General features: G+C 47.7%; 2 protein-coding genes across 2 annotated transcripts; one reads left to right on the top strand and one right to left on the bottom strand.

Moving 5' to 3' along the window:
* Positions 1-1,252: 1,252 nt before the first annotated feature.
* On the bottom strand, positions 1,253-8,142 carry LOC134285566 (uncharacterized). The gene has a single exon (XM_062846604.1). It carries the CDS (start codon positions 7,040-7,042, stop codon positions 1,757-1,759), a length of 5,286 nt encoding a protein of 1,761 aa, XP_062702588.1. The 5' UTR covers positions 7,043-8,142; the 3' UTR covers positions 1,253-1,756.
* An 8,389-nt stretch (positions 8,143-16,531) lies between these two features.
* LOC134291506 (uncharacterized) lies at positions 16,532-20,832 on the top strand. Its single transcript, XM_062859319.1, has 3 exons — positions 16,532-18,025; positions 18,203-19,994; positions 20,678-20,832. The coding sequence occupies exons 1-3, from the start codon at positions 16,532-16,534 to the stop codon at positions 20,830-20,832; spliced, it is 3,441 nt and encodes a 1,146-aa protein (XP_062715303.1).
* The last annotated feature ends 397 nt before the right edge of the window (positions 20,833-21,229 follow it).

Here is a 21,229-nt window from a genome sequence, read left to right as displayed (position 1 = left end):
ATTTTGGAAATTTATTTGGCAATTGGGTTGTTTAGTGAACAAAATATTGCTATTTTCTATAGCCTAATCGAAAGAGCTCATTTTTCTAAGTATAACGTGATTTTATTGGGTTACAATACCTTTTGATTGTTTTGATGGTTAAATTAACAAAACAGTTTTAATTTTCGTAGATAGAACGACAGTTCAATCGATAATATGACAGTCCGACCCGAACAAAAAATTTTCCCCGTACAAAATTTAAATGCATTTTAAAAATAGTTTCAGGACTCTAAAAATTATGAAATTTTGGATTTCGACTAATTTTTGGAGAATCTGATTATGAAATAATCTGGATACCCCTAAAAAACTCAATTCCGTTAGGAGATTATTTGACTTTTTCATTTCATTCGAAATGTTTTCTCGGGAGTTCCTTTGCCAATTTTTAGTAGTGTTTCAAGCATTGTTTTGTTAATTTCAGCAATTTTATTAATATTAGCTTTTTAAAATTCTCCAATTACTCTTCAGGCAATTCCTTTGGGAATTATTTGATTGAAGCCTTTGGTAATTCATTCGGGAACTTCCTCATATTTTTTTGGAGATGTCTTCGGCAAGTCATTCTACTTTTTTTATAAATTCTTTTATAAATCGCTTCTATAATTTTAATGATAATTCTTTAGACAATTTCTTCAGTAAATGTGTAAGGAATTCCCACAGCAGATGATTTCGGATTATCTTCGGCAATTTCAATGCTACTTGCATTGATAAATTTATTTGGGATTTCATCTGCAATTGTATTGGAAATTTAGGAAACTTCGTGTTCGAGCATGAACTATGCACGGAATCGAAGGGCTTTCTTCGCTGCCGTAGCAGCCACCGAAATGCGCGAAAAAGTCCGGTAACACAACGCGGAATCACTGACCGGGGGCTTGGGTCGCCACAAGCCCTTTGCGTGCACAAGTTCTTCAACCAGAGGCCGTTGTACGCTCGTCCACCTTCTCACTAAGGTCGGGCTGAGACACTTGACACAGAATTGCCTAAGTGCCTTGGTAACGGGGTACTTAGAATAAGATTCTAAATCGAATCACCACCGCACCACAACGAAACGGCTAAGTGTCGTGGTAACCGACAACTTAGAAAATAGTCGAACCGCACTATAACACTATCGCAACAGCGAAAACGACAAAGTCCCTTGGTAACGGGGGACTTGAACAAATGGGCTCTTTGGCCGTGATATGGATGAAACGACAACACAAAAGACGACCGCGTGTACGTTTCGTTTGGATTTCTATTTGGTACTGATGTTTGGCTATATACAATATATACAATAATGCAAATTTCTCCTACCTACACGACGGTCCACCGATGTTGGACATTGGCTAGCGTGCGCAAGCGCGCTCATCTCATCTGTGCTCTCAGAGATGTTATCGAGTTAATAGGGTTCTAGATTCGTATAACAGTTAGATTCAAATTCAAATTAAACTAATTCAGAATTGGATGGGTCCGGCTCCAACATTCCGGCCACCTTGGAACATGGAGGTGTTCCAAAAATTCACGTTGGACGAATTCAGTTTGGTTGGTTGTTGTGGGCTGGACTGGACATCGGAACTGGTGCCGGTGATCGCTCCGTCGTAGATCCTCGAACAGACCGGGAACAAAAAAGAAAGACCAGGTAGATCGAACAACTCAGCTTAGGGTTATTGGAACCGTAATTACCTGTGCTAAGCGCAGGTGCGCTTCGAGCAAGTTCTCCCTTGCGGGTTGCTCTACCTGGAATTGTTTAAAGACTTGGATCCGGTGACGGCAGTAGGGCAATCTTCGCTACCGCTCGAACGATGTCCTTTCCCGGTGCAGTCCGCAGTGTCACTACTCGGACGACACCATCCTTGCCCGGATGAAGCTTGATTATTCTTCCCAGCGGCCAGCTGGCAGGAGGGACGTTGTCCTCCTTGATGATGACGATGCGGTCGACCTCAACGGCGACCGGAGGATTGCAGCCCTTGGTAGCTCGGGACTGCAGCTGCTGAAGATATTCCGGGTACCAGCGAGCCCAGATGTTCTGCAGATGCTTCTGGACAAGCTCGTACGATTCCAGACGGTTGTCGGGAATTTCACGTAGGTCAACTTCGGGTACCGCTTGCAGGTTAGACCCGACGAGAAAGTGTCCAGGTGTTAGGACCTCTAGATCCGACGGCTCACTCGGCATCGGCGTCAGCGGACGGGAGTTCAGACACATCTCGACCTGGGCCAAGAGAGTTACCATCGGCTCGTAGGCGATGCTGCTGTTGCCGACAATCTTGAGCAGGTGCTTCTTCGCTGACTTGACGGCGGCCTCCCACAGGCCTCCGAAGTGTGGCGCTCTCGGCGGGATGAATTTCCACCGAATCTCATTCTCGGAGCACCAGTTGAAGATCCTGTCTCGGTCGGCATTGTCCACCTTCAGCATCTGGTAGATGCGGTTGAGTGCGTGAGACGCACCTTTGAACGTAGTCGCATTGTCCGAGTGCAGCTCGGCGATTCTTCCTCTGCGGGCGACGACTCGACGAAGCGCTGCCAGAAAGGCAGCCGTGGTAAGGTCGCTCACAAGCTCGATGTGTACGGCCCTTGTCGCAAAACAGACGAAGACCGCTACGTAGGCTTTCGTTGGTGCACGATTGCGGACGGTTGGCTTGATGAAGAACGGTCCACAATAGTCGACGCCGCAGACGGAGAAGGGTCGAGTTGGTGAGACTCGGGATGCCGGTAGATCCGCTGTGCTCTGCTGGACTAGTGTGGGCTTGCTACGAAAGCAAGTGTGGCAATGGTGAAAGACGGATTTTGTTAAGTTTCTGCCGCCGAGAATCCAATACTTCTGGCGCAGCGTGGCTAGCAGGAGTTGAGGGCCTGCGTGCAGTAGCTTTAAGTGAAAGAAACTAGCCAGCAGAGTCGACAGCGGATGTTTGGCAGAAAGCACGATGGGGTGCTTCACGAAGTCGGAGAGGGCGGCGTTGCGCAGCCGGCCACCGACACGAATAAGGCCGTTCTGATCGACGAACGGTTTCAGCCATTTCAACGCTGACGATTTGGTGACTCTTTCCCCGCTGGCCAGATCCGAAAGTTCTTCAGCGAACGACTGACGTTGTGCGAGACGACAGAGGTGCACCTCCGCGGTTTGTAGTTCTTCGGAGGTAAGTGGAGCGATTGTCCCATCGTTGAGGGTGAGCTGATTGAACTTGTCCGGATCGGTGCGGCGTAACGTGGCGCGTTCTTGCAAAGATCGACGATATCGCAAGCAGAACGCAGTGACACGACGAAGCTTAGAGAAGCTGGAGAAACGGGCGAACAGCTCGTCGTGGAAACCGCTTTGTACGACGCCCATCGAAACTACCGGAACCTTCCGCATTTCTTCGGTGGAAGCTTCGGTGTCTTCATCGGCCGGAAGGAGATTCGGCCAGTTCGCCGGAGAGAGTGTCAACCAGTCAGGACCGTTCCACCAACGTTTGCACTGTAGAATGTCGATTGGATTCAATCCCCGTGAGACATCGTCTGCTGGGTTGTCGATGCCAGGAACATGTTTCCAGCGACTCACGGCGACTGCTTGCTGGATTTGTGACACTCGATTGGCTACGAATGCCTTCCAACGGCTAGGTGGTGACCGTAGCCAGTGGAGAACCGTAGTGGAGTCCGTCCAGAAGTAAGCTGGAGCTGGTATCTTCAGGGCGGCCAACACTTTCTGGAACAGCTGCGTCGACAGTCGCGCTGCACATAGTTCTAGCCGGGCGATGGAATGACGGCTAGATAGTGGAGCTACCTTTGACTTCGCAGTTAGCAGCTGCACTGACACACCATCTCTTGTTTCAGCTCGTACGTAGCAGCAGGAGCCATACGCTCCCTTGGAGGCGTCAGAGAAGAAATGGAGCTGGAGGTTGATGACATTCGAAAGAGATGCGAATCGTGGAACTCGAACCTCGCCTAGCATGTGTAGCGTGGAGTGGAATTCTTTCCATTCCTGTTGAAGCTTGATCGGAAGCGGTGAATCCCATTCGCAAGTTTCTCCGTTGTGTTTCAGCGCCCACAAACGCTGCATGAAGAGTTTCGCAACTACGATGGTAGGACCCACGAGACCGAGTGGGTCGAAGATTTGGGCGATGTATGACATCACTTTCCGCTTTGTCAGTACCGCAGCCGGTGGTGGCAGTTGGACCTTGAACCGTAATGTGTCGGTTCTCGGTTCCCACACAAGACCCAGAGTGGAAACGGCCTGCTCGTCCTGGAGATCGTGCAGTGGTTGTAGGGCCAGGTCTTCCGTTGGAACACCGGCGAGAACTTCCGGAACGTTCGATGCCCACTTCTTGATTGGGAAGCCAGCAGTGTTGAGCATAGACGTCACTTGTTCCCGCACTTGAATGGCTGATTCCACATCGTCAGCTCCAGACAGCAGGTCATCGACGTAGCAGTCGTGAATCACTGGGTCTACAGCAGCTGGATACAGATGTCCATTATCGTGAGCTATCTGCTGCAGAGTTCTCGTGGCGAGATACGGGGCAGAGGCAGTACCGTAGGTCACTGTCTGCAATTCGTAGGTGGATATTGGATCGCTGGGGTTCTCACGGAAACGGATTCGTAGAAATCTGCGATCCTCGGGGAAGTGTAGCATCTGCCGATACATTTTCTCTACGTCGGCAACGAGAGCAATGCGGCGAATGCGGAAACGCAGAATAATTGAATACAGGTCTTCCTGTACAACTGGGCCGACCAAAAGCGTGTCGTTCAGCGAATATCCGGACGACGTCTTGCACGAAGCGTCAAAAACGACTCTGACCTTCGTTGTTGTGCTAGACTCTTTGAAGACGGCATGGTGTGGGATGTAGCAATGGGGTTGACTATCATCTACCGGTTCTTCGAGCTTCTTCATGTGTCCAAGCTGGAGGTATTCGTCCATGAAGCGGTGGTACGCGTCCTTGGTAGCAGGATCACGTTCGAGACGCCGCTCGACACTCAGAAGTCGGCGATCTGCGATTTCCTTGGAGCTTCCTAGGACAACCATTGGATTGTCGGTTCGAGGAAGACTGACGATATACCTCCCTGATGGATCACGAGTCGTAGTTGCTGCGTAGTGCTCTTCACACCGGTTCTCTTCCACCGACCGCGCAGGACCGTCGGAAATGTCCTCGATTTCCCAGAACCGTTGGAGGGTGGCTTCTAGGGGATCATCTTTCGTAGAAAGGTTACAGATCCGAGGGATACAGTTGTATTGGCTTGATGCGGTCCCAGCGACGGCCCATCCGAATGGCGTTTCAGTCAGCCATGGAAGTCCGTCTCCTAACGGAATCTTCCGACCACTATGGAGCTCCCAGAAGGCTTCACTTCCGATGACAAGATCTATCCTTCCTGGGACGTGGAATTGGGGGTCCGCTAGGGCAACCTTCGGGATATTCCACGACGAAATGTTGATCGGAATGGTCGGCAGCTGTGCCGAAGGATTCTTGAGAATGAGAAACTCCAACTTCGTCGAAAACTCCTGTGTTCTCGATTGGATTGTGGCGGTTATTGCACTTTTCACGTTCTGCGTGGAGAGACCGATACCTGCTATGGATATGTCCACCTTCGACCGGGGGTTGAAGAGTAGCTTCGCTAATGGCTTCGAAATGAAGTTGGACATGGAGGCCGAGTCCAACAAGGCCCTCGCCTGGTGCTCATTGCCGTGGTCATCGATCACGTTGAGGACAACCGTTTCCAACAAAACCGTGTTGCATGCAGTTTGGGCTGCCATGCTGACTTGGGGAGGAGCGGAGCTCTGGGATTCCACACTTGTGGATGGAGACGGTTGCTGAGTAGAGGTTGATGATGACACGGAGGAACTCGGCGACTTCGATAGAGCAGGATCGTGCAGTAACGAGTGATGTTTCTCACGACACGTGCGACAAGTGAACTTCGACGAACACTTCTTTGATTGATGCCCGCTGCCCAAACAATTCCAGCACAACCGCTTCTGCGTTACGAGCTCTCGGCGAAGGCGTACATCCTTCCCAAGGAAGATGGGACAGTTGCGTAGAACGTGATTGTCGGGGCAAGACAGGGGACATGTTGGCGTTGTATTGGAGGATGCAGCGGCGCTGGCTGCGAACTTGATTTTGGCGGACTTCGGGGTGGTCCCGGCCACCTTTGACGGCGGTGCCGGCTGCTGATGATGCTCGTAGCCGACGGAATTCAGCACTCGCACACGTTGGTAGAGGAACTCCACCAGCTCGTCGTATTTGACATCATCCTGCGTACTTGTCTTCTCCTCCCAGGCTCGCAAAGTGGATTGGTCCAGCTTGTACGACATAATATTCACCAACGGCGTATCCCAATGCTCCACGGGTTCGTTGAGTTTGGCCAGGGCCCGTACATGGCGCTGGAAATCGTCGACCAGGCTGTGGAGGCGTTTGGCAGATTCCTGCTTCACCGTTGGCAAATCGTAGAGTGCCCGGAACAGTTGACGCTTGAGAAACCGACGGTTGTCGTATCTCTTGAGCAAAGCGTCCCAAGTGCAAGCGTAATTGTCGGCTTCGATTTCGACGGATTCGAAGGGTTTCTTCGCTTCCCCTTCGAGTGACTGCAACAGATATTGCAGTTTGGCGACTGTTGGTATGTCCGCATTGGAGTGGACCATGGACGAGAATGTGTCCCGAAACGACAACCAACGTGAAAAATCGCCATTGAAACGTGGCAGGTCGATCTGCGGTAAGCGGAGGTGGAAGGGGGCTGGTTGTGCGACGAAGGACGAGTTCAGCAGTGCTGGGACAGCATCGGTGGGGCGTTTAGACAGCAAATACCCCTTCGCTGCGCAATATCGATGCTCGAAATCCACTCTTTCCGTCAGATGTGCCTCCAGATTCTCCGGATCCAGCCGCTCGATGGTATCTTGCACATCCGAAAAGGCAACATTCACTCGGTCTAGGGTTTCGATTCTCACTTGCACTTGACACCTGTCCCGCACTGCTTCGAAGTCTCTGACGAACTTCTCAACAGCGTCTCGAATGGCGGTTAACGACTGCCGCTGGACCAATTTGTCCGTAAGGATTTTGTCGTCCTTCGGAGCCATTGCTGGCGAGCACACGAACGAAAAACGTACGGAAACGGTAGCAAATCGAAAACGGATCTCCTTCCCGACGCGAACTACTCGTTTCTTCGCGAAACCGAACCGGCGAGGCGCAAATACACTAATCGAACGATCAAATCCTTCCCGTCACGGTGTATTGGCCTTCGCGGCGAAAATTTCGACGGGAAAGGGATGTTTAATCGAACGAATGCTCCTTCCCGTCGCGAACAAACCCAATCCTACGCGGAACGCAATCAAGGGCGCGAACGGATTCCACTTGAGTTGCGCACCGTCTCCCACCAATTGCCACAATGACTTGAAAAAATGCGAAAAGTCACCCAACTTTCATCAACCAAATGAAGAAAAGTTCAAATTGGTTGGAATTATCTTTCACTTTAATTTCTTAGATGCTACTGCAAGCCACATGCATAGAAAATGGAAAGAACTCACCGGGTTTTGATGCTTCGATGGTCCTTCCAACCCCAGTGGCAGTTTATGAACCACCACTAACCGCGAAGAGTATGGTGCAGCAGCGGCGGGGAACGGGGTGACTTCAGTGGCGTCGAAAATGGCTTCGATGACGATGGCAATCGTGGGGGTCAATCACCTTCCTGGATGACCACGAGTCGCAAGATGGCCACGAAATATTCTCCACACAGCACAGAGTAGTATCCGCCTTGATACTCTCCCAAGCGCAGAGGTTTCTTCACCGACACACAATTTCACCCACCGGCGGCGGGGCTTTTGCACTATAGTTCAATTGCACGGGCTAATTGATTAGCTATCACCGTGCGACACACGCGCGCGCGAATCGTTCGTTCCACTCACTGTCCTGAGGTGTACCCGCCTTGGTACAGCCTCCAAGCGCGATGGCGGTTTTGTGCCAATGTGCAATGGCACCGCACAATTGACCAACGTGGTCAGTAATTTGGTCTTTTACCGGCACTTTCACACACTTTTCGACCGCGGTATGGCCTTCGATCCGGCTCGAAGGACCAAAAAATGTTCGAGCATGAACTATGCACGGAATCGAAGGGCTTTCTTCGCTGCCGTAGCAGCCACCGAAATGCGCGAAAAAGTCCGGTAACACAACGCGGAATCACTGACCGGGGGCTTGGGTCGCCACAAGCCCTTTGCGTGCACAAGTTCTTCAACCAGAGGCCGTTGTACGCTCGTCCACCTTCTCACTAAGGTCGGGCTGAGACACTTGACACAGAATTGCCTAAGTGCCTTGGTAACGGGGTACTTAGAATAAGATTCTAAATCGAATCACCACCGCACCACAACGAAACGGCTAAGTGTCGTGGTAACCGACAACTTAGAAAATAGTCGAACCGCACTATAACACTATCGCAACAGCGAAAACGACAAAGTCCCTTGGTAACGGGGGACTTGAACAAATGGGCTCTTTGGCCGTGATATGGATGAAACGACAACACAAAAGACGACCGCGTGTACGTTTCGTTTGGATTTCTATTTGGTACTGATGTTTGGCTATATACAATATATACAATAATGCAAATTTCTCCTACCTACACGACGGTCCACCGATGTTGGACATTGGCTAGCGTGCGCAAGCGCGCTCATCTCATCTGTGCTCTCAGAGATGTTATCGAGTTAATAGGGTTCTAGATTCGTATAACAGTTAGATTCAAATTCAAATTAAACTAATTCAGAATTGGATGGGTCCGGCTCCAACACTTCGTTTATTACTTTGGGAACTTCTTTGGAAATTCCTTTGGAAATCCATTCGCCAAATTTCTTAGAGATTTCCTTCGGGAATTTATTTGAAAAAAAAAAATCTTTGGCAGTTCTTTAAAAATTCTGTCACGGTGATTCTTCGGCGATTACTTGTGGAATTCTTTTAAAGTTTCTTCAGAAGTTCCTTTGAAGATTCCGGAAAATTTTTTGAGAATGTTTTCGATTTTTTTGTGGATGTTTGTGGAAATTTTTATAGAATATATTTCGGCAATTTATTTTGAGATTGGATTTGACCAATTTTATTAAAAAGCCCTAATATTTTCTTCAGAAATTCCTTTGGTAATTCTTATATAAATGCTTTTGGCAACTACTAGTTTTAAGATAATTTTGATGGATTTTTTTTCGGCTATTGCTTTGGGAATTTGTCAGGAAGGTTTCCGTGATTCCCATGGGATTTTCTTTGAGTAAGTCCAGTTGAGAATTGCTGAATTTCCAGTTCAACAATTTACGGAAGCAATATATATGAATACTTTTAAATCATAGAGAATAGCAAAAGTAATCACGTTAAAATTGCAAAATAACTGAAAAATAAATTGCTGAAATAATTTCAGAGGAATAGCCATTGAAATTATAAAAAAAATCCAAATAAATTGCTTATTATAGACTACCACAGAAATTTTCGAAAGAAAAACAACCATGCCGAAGGAACCCTCAAATAAATGGCCATACTGTGGTCTAGCGAATACGAAGTCGTGGCTTCGAATGCCACCAGAACGCGATTTTTTTTACAAATTCATCTCAGCAACATTCGGTGCCTTCTAATCAATTAACTTTTCCCGTTCATTCCTATAGGATTTCACTAGAGATTTGTCTAGTTATACCTCCTAGGATTTCTCTGTCCAACTATTTCCAACTATTTTCCAACTAGTCCAACTATTCTCGAAATTCGTTAAGAAATTCCTACAGAGATTTCTATTGGGATTCCTTTAGTGGAATTCTTTGAAGGGGCCAAGAGGAGTTCCAGGAGTAATACCATGATTAATTTCTAGAGTAATCCACGATTAAAAACTCTAAAGGAATTCTTGGTACAATCTGGAATCTGGAAGAATCTCAGCAAGAATGCCTGAAAAAATCCCTAGAGGGATTCCTGCAGGTATCTCAGTAAGAAATTCTGAAGGAGACCTAGGAGGCATGCCTGAAACATTAGAAGCAGCAGGAATCGCTTATGGAATCCCAGCAGGAGTTTCTGGATGAAAGTCAAGAGGAGTTCCTGGAGGAATCCAATGAGAAATATTTGGAGAAATCCCAGGAAAAAAACTCTTTAGGATTTCTAAGAAGAAACACCGAAGGTACTTCTGCAAGGCTCCTAGGAAGATTGAATAATCCCAGTAAGTTTTTGAAGGAATCCCTGTAGAAATTCTTAGAAGAATCCCTAGAAGAATTCGAAGATGTATTATAGTAAGAATTTCTGGAGAAATCCTAGGAGAAATTGCTGGAAGAATTACAGCAGAAATGGCTTGAGAAATCCAGCTGAAATTCCTGGAGGAAGTTTCGCCAAGAGGAGTTTCCTGGAGAAAATCCATGAGAAAATTATGAGAAAATCCTTGGATAAAATATTTTGGATAAAAATTCCTGGAGGAATCACCGGAGAGCTTCTGAATACATCACAGATAAACCTCAGGAGGTATTCTTAGAAGGATTCTGGGATGAATCATTGTGGATGAATCTTTGTAGAAATCTCAGCAGAAATCCTAGGAGGAATTGCTGGAGAAAAATATACAGGAAGTTCTAGAGAAACCCCATCAGGAATGCCTGGGGAAATCTGAAGAAAAAATCCATGGAAAACCAAGAGAAGCCCCTGCAAGAACCAGTAGAGGTATTCTGGAAAAATATGTAAAGAAGGCCATAAAGGAATCACAGGAGGAATTTTTGACAGAATCTCAGCCATAATGTAAGGATAAATTCATATAGGAAACACTAGAAGAATTTCTGGACATATCAGAAGAACTTCTGGAGGAATTGCTGGAAGAACCGCAGGAGGAGTTATTTGAAATATTCTTGGAGGAAGGCCACAAGGAGTTTCTGAAGGAATTCCATGACGAATTTCTAGAGGAATCTTTGGATAAAGTCTCTAGAGGAATTCCTGGGTGAGTCTTTGGAGAAATCCCTGGTAGAACAATCAAAGGAATTTCTGCAAGAATTTCAGGAAGATTACCTAGTAAGATCTCAGCAAAAAAGCCAGGAGAAAGCTCTACAAGAATCCGTAGCATAATTTCAGAAGTACCACAATCAGAACTTCTGGAAGAAGAATAGCTGGAAGAACCCCAGGAATTGCTTGAGGAATCCCAGCTGGAATATATGGAGGAATTCCTAGAATTTCGGGAGGTATCATAGAAGTAATTTCTAGCGAAATTCTTGAATCAGGATTGTCGGGGATATTCTGAGTTCCTTTAACAAATTCTTGGAGCAATACCTACAGCTCTCCTTGAAATAATCGGTAGAAGTATACACAGGAGGAATGCCAGAAGAAATCCCTAGAAGTATTTCTGAAGGAGTTTTAAAGGGAATTGCTTGAAGAATTTCAGCTGGAATTCATGGAGGAATCAATAGAAGTCCTTGGAGAAATCCCTTGTGGAATTTCTAGAGGATAAATCTTTGAAGAAATCTCGGAAAGAATCACTGACGGGATTTTTAGATAAACCCCAGGGAGATTTTCCGGAAGAATTCCCAGAAGAACTTCCCTAGTAAAATTCCTGAAGGTACTAGAGTGAGATTTTTTGGAAGAGTTCTAAGAGAAATTGCTGGAAGAATCTCAGCAGGAGTTGCATGAGGAGTCCTAGCCACCATTCCCGAAGAAAGTCCAATATAACCTCCTGGAGGAATTCCATAAGAAATGTGTGGAAGAATCTCTGAATAAAATCTCTGAAGGAATTCCTGGAAGAATCACCGGAGAAATTGCTGAATCAATCCCTGCAGAAATTTCTTGTATGTACAAGCCCATCAAGAAGCAGAATCCTAAGGGAAGTTCATTGAAGAAATATCGGGAGGAATCCATAAAGGAGGCCTAGAGAAATCACTGTATAAATAGATAGAGGTATTTCCAGAGGAATCTACGGCGAAGTCTGTTAATTGTTCTTATCAACTTCTAAAATGCGTACAACAGGTATATACGTAATTCCAGGTGTGCTTAAGTTTTGTTCAAATGTGCCATTAATAAATATTGGATTTATTGTGTGAAGTTTTAAATTTAAGGTGCCTGTCATGAAAAATTCTAGGGGGTGCCAAAATTTTTCTAGGGGGTGCCAGGCACCCCTGGAACCCCCCCTAGCTACGCCAATGCCGTTCTTCCATCGCTGGAAATGAATTGGCTGATGAGTTAGCTCGCACTGGAGCATCCATGACTTCATTGACCCTGAGCCAGCTATTCCGATATCGAAGTGTTGGGTAAAGCTTCAGATTGACACCTAGGCTGTCACTCAGCACAAACAATACTGGAATAGTTTGGAGTCATGTCGTCAAACAAAAATGTATTGTATTGAGCCTTCTCTAGAGGTGGCGAAGTATCTTACAAATCTGTCTAAGTAGAATTGCAGCATGCTGGTCAAAAGATTGATTGGCCACTGCAGACTCAGATCACATGTCGAATATTCAGCAAGCTGATTCATTTGCATGTGATAGCTGTGAATCCGATTATGGAACTTTGTAACATTTGATATGTAACTGTTCAGTTTTTGCGCAACTGCGTTTCCGAGTACTCGGTAAACACTTATTAAATGAAACTGACTTCATAAACCTGAATCTTCAGGATATTCTGTTGTTCTTAACCCGCTGTGGTAAAGAACTATAGGCTATCTTTACGCTTCATGCGTTATTATGCCTCACGAGAAAAATCAGAGTATGGCGATTATCTGTCTTCGGCTTCTGATATAAGCGACAGTTACTTACCATAACAGCGTCACCAATTCCAATGGAATTCCATCCCATTATATGGCATTTGACAGCAGTCACACTTAACTCATTGAGCCAGTCTTGCCTTGTTCATCACAAATACAATCAAAAACATCTGTCACTTCGCGAAATCCACGTGCTCTTGTTTTGGGTGGGAACATATTTCCTTTTGTTTTGCCTTGCGAGTGTCACTGCGAGCGTACGACCGCCGCCGGACTCTAATAAAAGATAAGCGCGACAATATTACAGTGCCCTTTCCAAGGCGCTGTTTGAACCCAATGTGGTACGCTTGGGCGTTAGTACCAAGGTTAGTACCCTCTTCTAGGGTATTTTTTCCAACTCCTGCCTGTCCTTATCCCCATTCCAATCCTTATTTCTCTCCTTCCCCCTCAAGTAGATGATGAAATGGCGATGGCCCAAATGTCCCAAATGGAGTATAACGTGCCTCTGGAGCCGGCCTTCTGATACCTGATACATGGTAGATGAAAAGGTTGAGGTATTCGTCACGAATCGACAGTACCGTATAATCCAGGGCAGAATGGGTCTGCGGAGCGCATCAATAGGACCGTCGTTGGAAGGGCTCGCTGTTTACTACTGGACGCAAGCCTAGATAAATGCTTCGCAATTCTTGACAAGCGTTGCGGAAGCTACGGCGATGGCATTGTTTTTGACAACCATGACAACCTGTCTCCTATCAAGGGTGTTCCTGTAACGCCGGAGGAGTATTTCAAATGCAAGGGGCCGAATCTGCACAGGTTGAAAGTTTTTGGCTCTGAGGTGATAGGTCACGTCCCCAAGCTTTGGTTTTGCATACCATCGAAAGGATATCGAGTGTACTTACCGAGGACGAAAACAGTGCAGATAGGTCCAGATGCGGTCTTCCCGAGAAAAGAGGAACACCTTTTGGCAGAAGTTCAAGAGAATGTAATTCCGAAGAGCCGAACAATGAAGAAGATTAGAAGCTGATTAATGTAGAGCCGAAAACAGGGGGAGTATACATCAATGAGCAGAAAACGCTGAAGCTGATGATGGAGCAGATGAAGAAGACGCCGAAGATGTTGCAGAAGCCGAGAATGACGATGGCTAAGGGCCGTTGTTCATCAGGGCAACCGAGACTTTTGAAACGTCGTCAGCAGAAACCATCGCGCTCTCTTCACAATCAGTAAGTGATCAGGCGCATTGAACGCGAGCGCAAAACATCAGGCAAGTGTGAACAGTGCAAGGAACAGTGCGTTGTCTCTAAAAGATTATCCGTGTCTCAGGAATTACCACCAGACGTGGACGCCGGTGAGCCGCAGTCCTTTCAAGAGGCGATGAAATCCGAGGAGACGCATGGAAGAGGAACTCCATGTTCTGATGTTGAGCAATATTTGGGAAATGATGAATCTGCCACCACGACGCAAGGCTCTAAAGTGCAAGTGGGCCTGAAGAAGAAGGAGATGAACTCCGATGGATCACTGGGCCGGAACAAAGCCTGTCTCGTAATCAAGGGGTTTTCGTAGGTGAAGGGCATCGACTATACTTAGACGTATTCTGCTGTGGTTAGGTATGCCAGTATACGGTATCCAGTATGGCCATGGCAGCTCAGTTGGATTTGCGAATCCATCAGATGAATGCAGCATCGCCTTTTAGCAAGGAGACCTGTCAGGTGAGGAGGTTTTCTTGGAACAACCCGAGGGATTAGTTCAGGAGGATCCACGTAAGGTTTGTCGATTGAGGTTTGATGATCTGATACAGGCCAGCCGTGTCTGGAACGTGTTGCTAGACAGAGAGATGAAGCGGATCGATCTAAAATGATCCAGTTTCAATGCTTGCGTATACTTCATGACGGATGGAAATCGAATCATCATTGTTGCAGTTTACGTTGACGACCTGTTACTGTTGACGAATGATGTTTCGTATGAAGGACGAAATCAAACAGGCGCTGGGCATGCGACAGGTGTCGCAATTGCGTTGGACCAGCAAAGATATATTGAGGAGCTGCTTCGCAAGTTCCGTATGGTTAACTGTTATCCGATGTCGAGGTGAATCAGCGGCTTGTGAAAGCGATGAGTCCGAAGACACAGCAGGAGAAGGAAAGGATGCAGAGTGTACCGTATCGCGAGCAAGTGGGTAGATTGCAGTTTTTGGAGCAATATACTCGTCCTAACATCGCGTATGCGGTTAACGCAGTCAGCATCTTCTGTATTTACCCCGGGGAAGCCCGTTGAACGGAGGCGTCGGATGCGGCATTTGAAGGATTTAGTGACGTGAATTGGTCACGACCGGTGACCGGATATTTGTTTCAGTTCGGAGGCGCATTACTTTCTTGGAGGCAGCCGAGCCGACCGTTACGCTCTCTACAATGGAGGCCGAATATATGGTATTGTCAGAGGCATCGCAGGAGGCTCTATTGGGGACTACGAAGGTGATGATTTTGTTTGCGGTTTTCTGTGAGAAAGTGGGAAAGGAGGGAAGATTTTTTGCTTTTTTTTTCACTCATACTCCCATAAGAAACCCCGTAGGAAGGAAGAGTGTTTCCCGGCTCATCAACCTTCGTAGTCCCCAATGGAGGCGTAGTTTCCGCATGGAGCTACTTGGCAGGAAGGAACCAATCACCATTTACTGTGACAATCGCAGAACGATATTCCTAGCAGAGAAAGAGATTGGCTATTCGCCGAGAAGCAAGCACATTGATGTGCGACATCATTTTGTCCGTGAACAGTTGGAGAACCATACCATTAAGTTGAAGTACATTCGGGCGACCAAAAGCAAACGCCATTACGAAGCCAGATCATGGACAGCTGAAGACAGTTTGCGAGATTTCAAAAAATTACTGTTAAGGGGAAGTGTTCAGTTCGACATCAGCCAAACTGAAGTACAGTCAGCGGCGGCGTCTAGCAGTGGCAGTCACATTTGCACCACGAGAGCTCCGCCCATCCAACCAGCGACGATCGAACGACGACGACGAAGCAGAGGCCGAACAGCGAACGGGCGACAATAAAACCAACAGCCAAACAGCGATCAGGGCCAGTAATTTTTCATCGTTCGTCGAAGCAACAACACAGCAGCGCGAAGCAGACCCGAAGAGAGCCGTAGCACGTGCAGACTGCATGAGACAGCAAGCAGAGCCGACCGACGCGACGGTACGCCAATAGCGTGATCGGCGCGTGGCCCATCACCTCGTGCGGGCTATAAATATAGTGCGCATCGTGGCAGCAGCATCAGTTTTGCTACGAACCACCGAAGAGTGTACATCAAAGCTAAGTGAAGAGAAAATAAATATAGCAGTTTAAGTAAATTCTCCTGTGTTTGCATCTGGTCATCGCGCTTCTGAAACATCCCCGATTCCACCAAAAGAGTTGTTCAGAAATAATTTTCCTTGAGTTATTCGGAGCAACGGAGTTGTTCGGAAATTGTTTTCCTCCACACCCAACAGCCTTTATCAAGGCTCAAAGAGTTATCAGGTTGCTGCTAGAGGAGTCTAGTCCAGCTCAACCACCGGGGCTTCATGAGGCGAAGCCAGGCCAACGTCCGGCCATCATCCCGGGAAGGAACGCGAGGGTTCCTGCTCCCACCCGGCTCGGTTCCTGAGCGGAACGCGAGCACCACAACGTAGCCAGCGCAGATACAGTCCACTGCCATCCCGTACATGGATTTGGTCCTTCGAGCCGGATGCTCGAGTGCGAGTGTCCGATTGTGTTATCGACGGTGATCGGTGGTTGGATCGGATGAGTGGTGATTGGAGGCAAACACGGAGAAGATAGCAAAGTGATTGAAAGACAAAGACAATAAGTGAACAAGTGACAGTTAGTGAGAACTATAACGAACTAAAGTGAAGTGAACTAAAGCAATTCAGTGAAAATGAAGCACACACCAATGAAGTCGTCCAAGATGGCCAGCTCTAGTGAAGAAGAGCTGAGCACTCTTGTACAGTTGCGTGGCATGGCACAAGGTAACATCACGCGCATCAAGAACATCTTGACCCAAGCCCAAGCGGACCAGGCTGAGCTGCCTTCCGCTCAAGTGAAGGTGTACGTGAAGAAAGTGGAAAGTGCCTACAACGAGTACCATCAGCACCACCAGCAGATAGTGGCGATTCTTCCTTCGAACAAGAAGGAGGAACAGAACGAGAAGTTCCTGCAATTCGAGACGTTGCACGAAGAGGTGTCCATCATGCTCGAGACCCTTCTCGAGGCTCAATCCGCACCACCTGCGGCCCAACAAGTGCAACCACCGGCGAACCAACAACCGTTGGTCATCCAGCAATCTCTTCCTCGCGCCATCCCCACCTTCGACGGGAGGTACGAGAATTGGGAACGGTTCAAGATCATGTTCCGTGATGCAGTCGACCGTACCAACGAAGCACCTCGAATCAAGCTGTATCACCTTGAGAAGGCCCTCGTCGGTGATGCGGCGGGAATCATAGACGTGAAGACGATTGCCGATGGAAACTACGCCCACGCCTGGGAGTTACTGGAGGAAAGGTTCGAGGATCAGCGGCGAATGATCGACATCCATATTGCTGGACTGCTCGGAGTGAAGAAACTTTCGAAGGAGGATTTCGGTGAGTTGCGATCCTTGGTCGAGTCTACCACTAGTCACGTGGAAAACTTGAAGTTCCTTGACCAAGAGTTCACCGGCGTCTCTGAGCTCATTGTCGTCCACCTAATCGCACGTGCACTGGATCCTACCACGAAGAAGTTGTGGGAGTCGACGATAAAGCGAGGAGAACTCCCAAACTACGAAGACACCATACAGTTCCTGAAAGACCGCGTCTCAGTTCTGGAGAGATGCCGCGATACGGCTGAAGAAGCCAAGACACAGCGTACATCAGTGAAACCAGCTACGAGGAAGCAGGCGTTTCCCAATGCCAACGCAGCGACAGCTCCTTCATCAGCGGATCAGCGGTGCACCATTTGTGATGAAAGCCATGTGACGTACAAGTGCTCTGTGTTCAACGGCTTGAGTGTGAGTGATCGACTGGCCAAAGTCAAACAGAAGAACGTGTGCTACAACTGCTTGAGAAGTGGACATAGCGTGAAGAGCTGCCCATCGAAGAAGTCGTGCTCCAAGTGCAACAAGCGGCACCACACCCTGCTCCATTTGGAAGGTGGTGCAATCTCGTCGAAGCCTGCGAATGAAAATTCAGCGAATGGAGTTCCAGGATCAGCCCAACCAACGGCGTCGGCTGTCAGACAGCAGTCGGCCGAGAACCAGCCATCAGTGACAGCAGCGCATTCCAACAACCCGGTGAACCCAGCGAGCCAGGTGGTGTTGCTCACTGCCCTTGTCAACGTTATGGACCATCAACAGCGGCCTTGTGTGTGCAAAGCCCTGCTAGACTGCGGATCTCAGGTGAGTTTTATCTCCCAATCATTTGTCAATACTCTTGGTATTCAAGTGGAAGAAGTAAGTGTCCCGATAACAGGCATAGGCAGTGTAAGGTCGACAATCAGGCAAAAATGTACCATTAACGTCCACTCTAAATGCAGCGATTTCTCTTTCATGGTGAATTGTTTGGTCTCGCCGAAGATTACTGGTCAGGTTCCGTCGGTTAAGATAAATTTGGAGAATTGGGAACTTCCTCAAGGTCTCAGACTGGCTGATCCATCCTTCTATGAACCTAGCCACGTTGATTTGCTCATTGGAATGGACTGGTTCTATGACATTATGAAACCAGGGTGTTTGAAAATACACGATAATCTCCCTAGCCTTCACGACTCTAAGCTTGGTTGGTTAGTCGGAGGCAAGTTGTTTGACTGTTCTTCCAATCTTGTGCTAAATTCCTGTGCTGTTCGAGTTGACCCCGTTGAAGAACTTGTGCAGAAATTTTGGGAAGTTGAAGGTGTGTCTTCGGAGGTGGTTCTGTCCCGTGAGGAAGAGCAGTGTGAATCGCAATTCGCTTCAACCCATCGTCGAGACGACAGCGGTCGTTTCATCGTTCACCTCCCATTGAAGGACAGCGCATCTCAACTATCGGATTCCCGTACCATGGCCTTGCGACGATTTTTCATGCTGGAGTCTAAACTACAACGTCATCCAGATTTAAAAGCCCAGTATGATGCCTTCATGGATGAGTACGAATCTCTTGGGCACTGCCGGGAGGTCCAAGAACGCGACGATCCTCCTGGAGTTCTGAAGTGGCATCTTCCCCACCATGCCGTCCTCCGCCCATCGAACACAACTACAAAATGCCGGGTGGTATTCGACGCATCTGCAAAGGTGGCCGGATTGTCCCTCAACGATGTTTTGATGACCGGATACAACGTTCAGAGCGATTTGTTGTCTATCATCCTACGGTTCCGGAGGTATCGATACGTTATGAGTGCCGATGTAGCCAAAATGTACCGCCAGGTTGCCGTAGATCCCGCTTTCACTCCACTACAACGGATATTTTGGAGAAAGTCGCCCCAAGACCCACTACGTGTTCTCGAACTAACTACTGTGACGTACGGAACGGCCTCAGCCCCTTTCTTGGCCACGCGATCTCTGCTGCAACTTGCACGCACCTTTCCGCTCGCTTCCGCCGTTGTCGAGAAAAATGTCTACATAGACGATGCTCTTTTTGGTTCCGACGATTTCCTACAAGCATGTGAGCTTCGAGATCAGCTGATAGCCTTGCTCCAGTCCGGTGGAATGCACCTTCACAAGCGGTCATCCAACACTAGTCAGCTACTATCGCCCATCCCAAGTGAAGATCGAGACAGCTGCGCATCTTTCAGCGAGAGTGGCCTCAACGAGGTCATCAAAACCTTGAGATTGATGTGGAATCCTTCCACAGACTCGTTCCTTGCGGCTTTTCAACGATTCGTGTCCAGACGAGGATATCCCAAGGAAGTCTTCTCCCATAACGGGACCAATTTCATCGGAGCAAGGTCAGCACTGCTGGAGCTCTATCGGCTATTCAAGGAGGAGACCACCCAGAACAAGATCTTTGAGTATTGCCAAGCAAAGCAGATCGTTTGGAAGACTATTTCCCCAAATGTGCCACACTTTGGAAGGGTTTGGGAGTCCGGTGTGAGAAGTGTTAAAACAGTGCTCAAAAAGGTTTACCTATCCACCTCCCTAACACTCTCCGGATTATCCACCCTGTTGTGCCAGATTGAAACAATCCTTAACTCGAGACCACTTTATTCCCAATCTAACGACCTGACGGAATCAGAAGCGTTGCCCCCTGGACATTTTATTGCCAACCGTCCACTATTGGCAATTCCCGAACCGTCTGTAGTAGGTATCCCGACCATTCGTTTGTCCCACTGGCAGCACATACAACAGCATCGCGAACACTTCCGGAAACGAGTGGTAGACGTCCGAACGAAGACTGGTACATTTAGACTACCAATACACAAGCTTGCGCCTTTGCCTATCCTGGACAATGATCCAAGTGTCCAAACTTCCACTTTTTGCCGGGGGGAGAATGTTCAGTTCGACATCAGCCAAACTGAAGTACAGTCAGCGGCGGCGTCTAGCAGTGGCAGTCACATTTGCACCACGAGAGCTCCGCCCATCCAACCAGCGACGATCGAACGACGACGACGAAGCAGAGGCCGAACAGCGAACGGGCGACAATAAAACCAACAGCCAAACAGCGATCAGGGCCAGTAATTTTTCATCGTTCGTCGAAGCAACAACACAGCAGCGCGAAGCAGACCCGAAGAGAGCCGTAGCACGTGCAGACTGCATGAGACAGCAAGCAGAGCCGACCGACGCGACGGTACGCCAATAGCGTGATCGGCGCGTGGCCCATCACCTCGTGCGGGCTATAAATATAGTGCGCATCGTGGCAGCAGCATCAGTTTTGCTACGAACCACCGAAGAGTGTACATCAAAGCTAAGTGAAGAGAAAATGAATATAGCAGTTTAAGTAAATTCTCCTGTGTTTGCATCTGGTCATCGCGCTTCTGAAACATCCCCGATTCCACCAAAAGAGTTGTTCAGAAATAATTTTCCTTGAGTTATTCGGAGCAACGGAGTTGTTCGGAAATTGTTTTCCTCCACACCCAACAGCCTTTATCAAGGCTCAAAGAGTTATCAGGTTGCTGCTAGAGGAGTCTAGTCCAGCTCAACCACCGGGGCTTCATGAGGCGAAGCCAGGCCAACGTCCGGCCATCATCCCGGGAAGGAACGCGAGGGTTCCTGCTCCCACCCGGCTCGGTTCCTGAGCGGAACGCGAGCACCACAACGTAGCCAGCGCAGATACAGTCCACTGCCATCCCGTACAGGAAGTGTTGACTAGTGTAACTGCAGTAATTATACACTCAGCCAAATAACCTTAAGATTTCCATAAGGCTGTTACGTTTGTAAATAGTTGTGAATATTTTGTCAGTTAATTTTCTGTTTTTTTTTTTTTTTTTTTTTTTCGTTTAAAGAGACTTTACCCAAAAGGGCATTCGTCTCTGAATTTATTTCATTTTATTTCGAAAGTACAATTGCAGTTTTTTCTATAAGTTTCTTATTTGCTTCTATAATACGGTCTAGCCTCTTACTCTGATAAGTATACCACTCTTCGTGAGGTATATTAATTTCATTAACATCTGGATTTTCTGGGGTACAATCCAT

The sequence above is a fragment of the Aedes albopictus genome, chromosome 1, assembly GCF_035046485.1.
Source record: "Aedes albopictus strain Foshan chromosome 1, AalbF5, whole genome shotgun sequence".
Classification (NCBI taxonomy): domain Eukaryota; kingdom Metazoa; phylum Arthropoda; class Insecta; order Diptera; family Culicidae; genus Aedes; species Aedes albopictus.
This window is presented reverse-complemented; position numbering and strand designations above follow the sequence as displayed.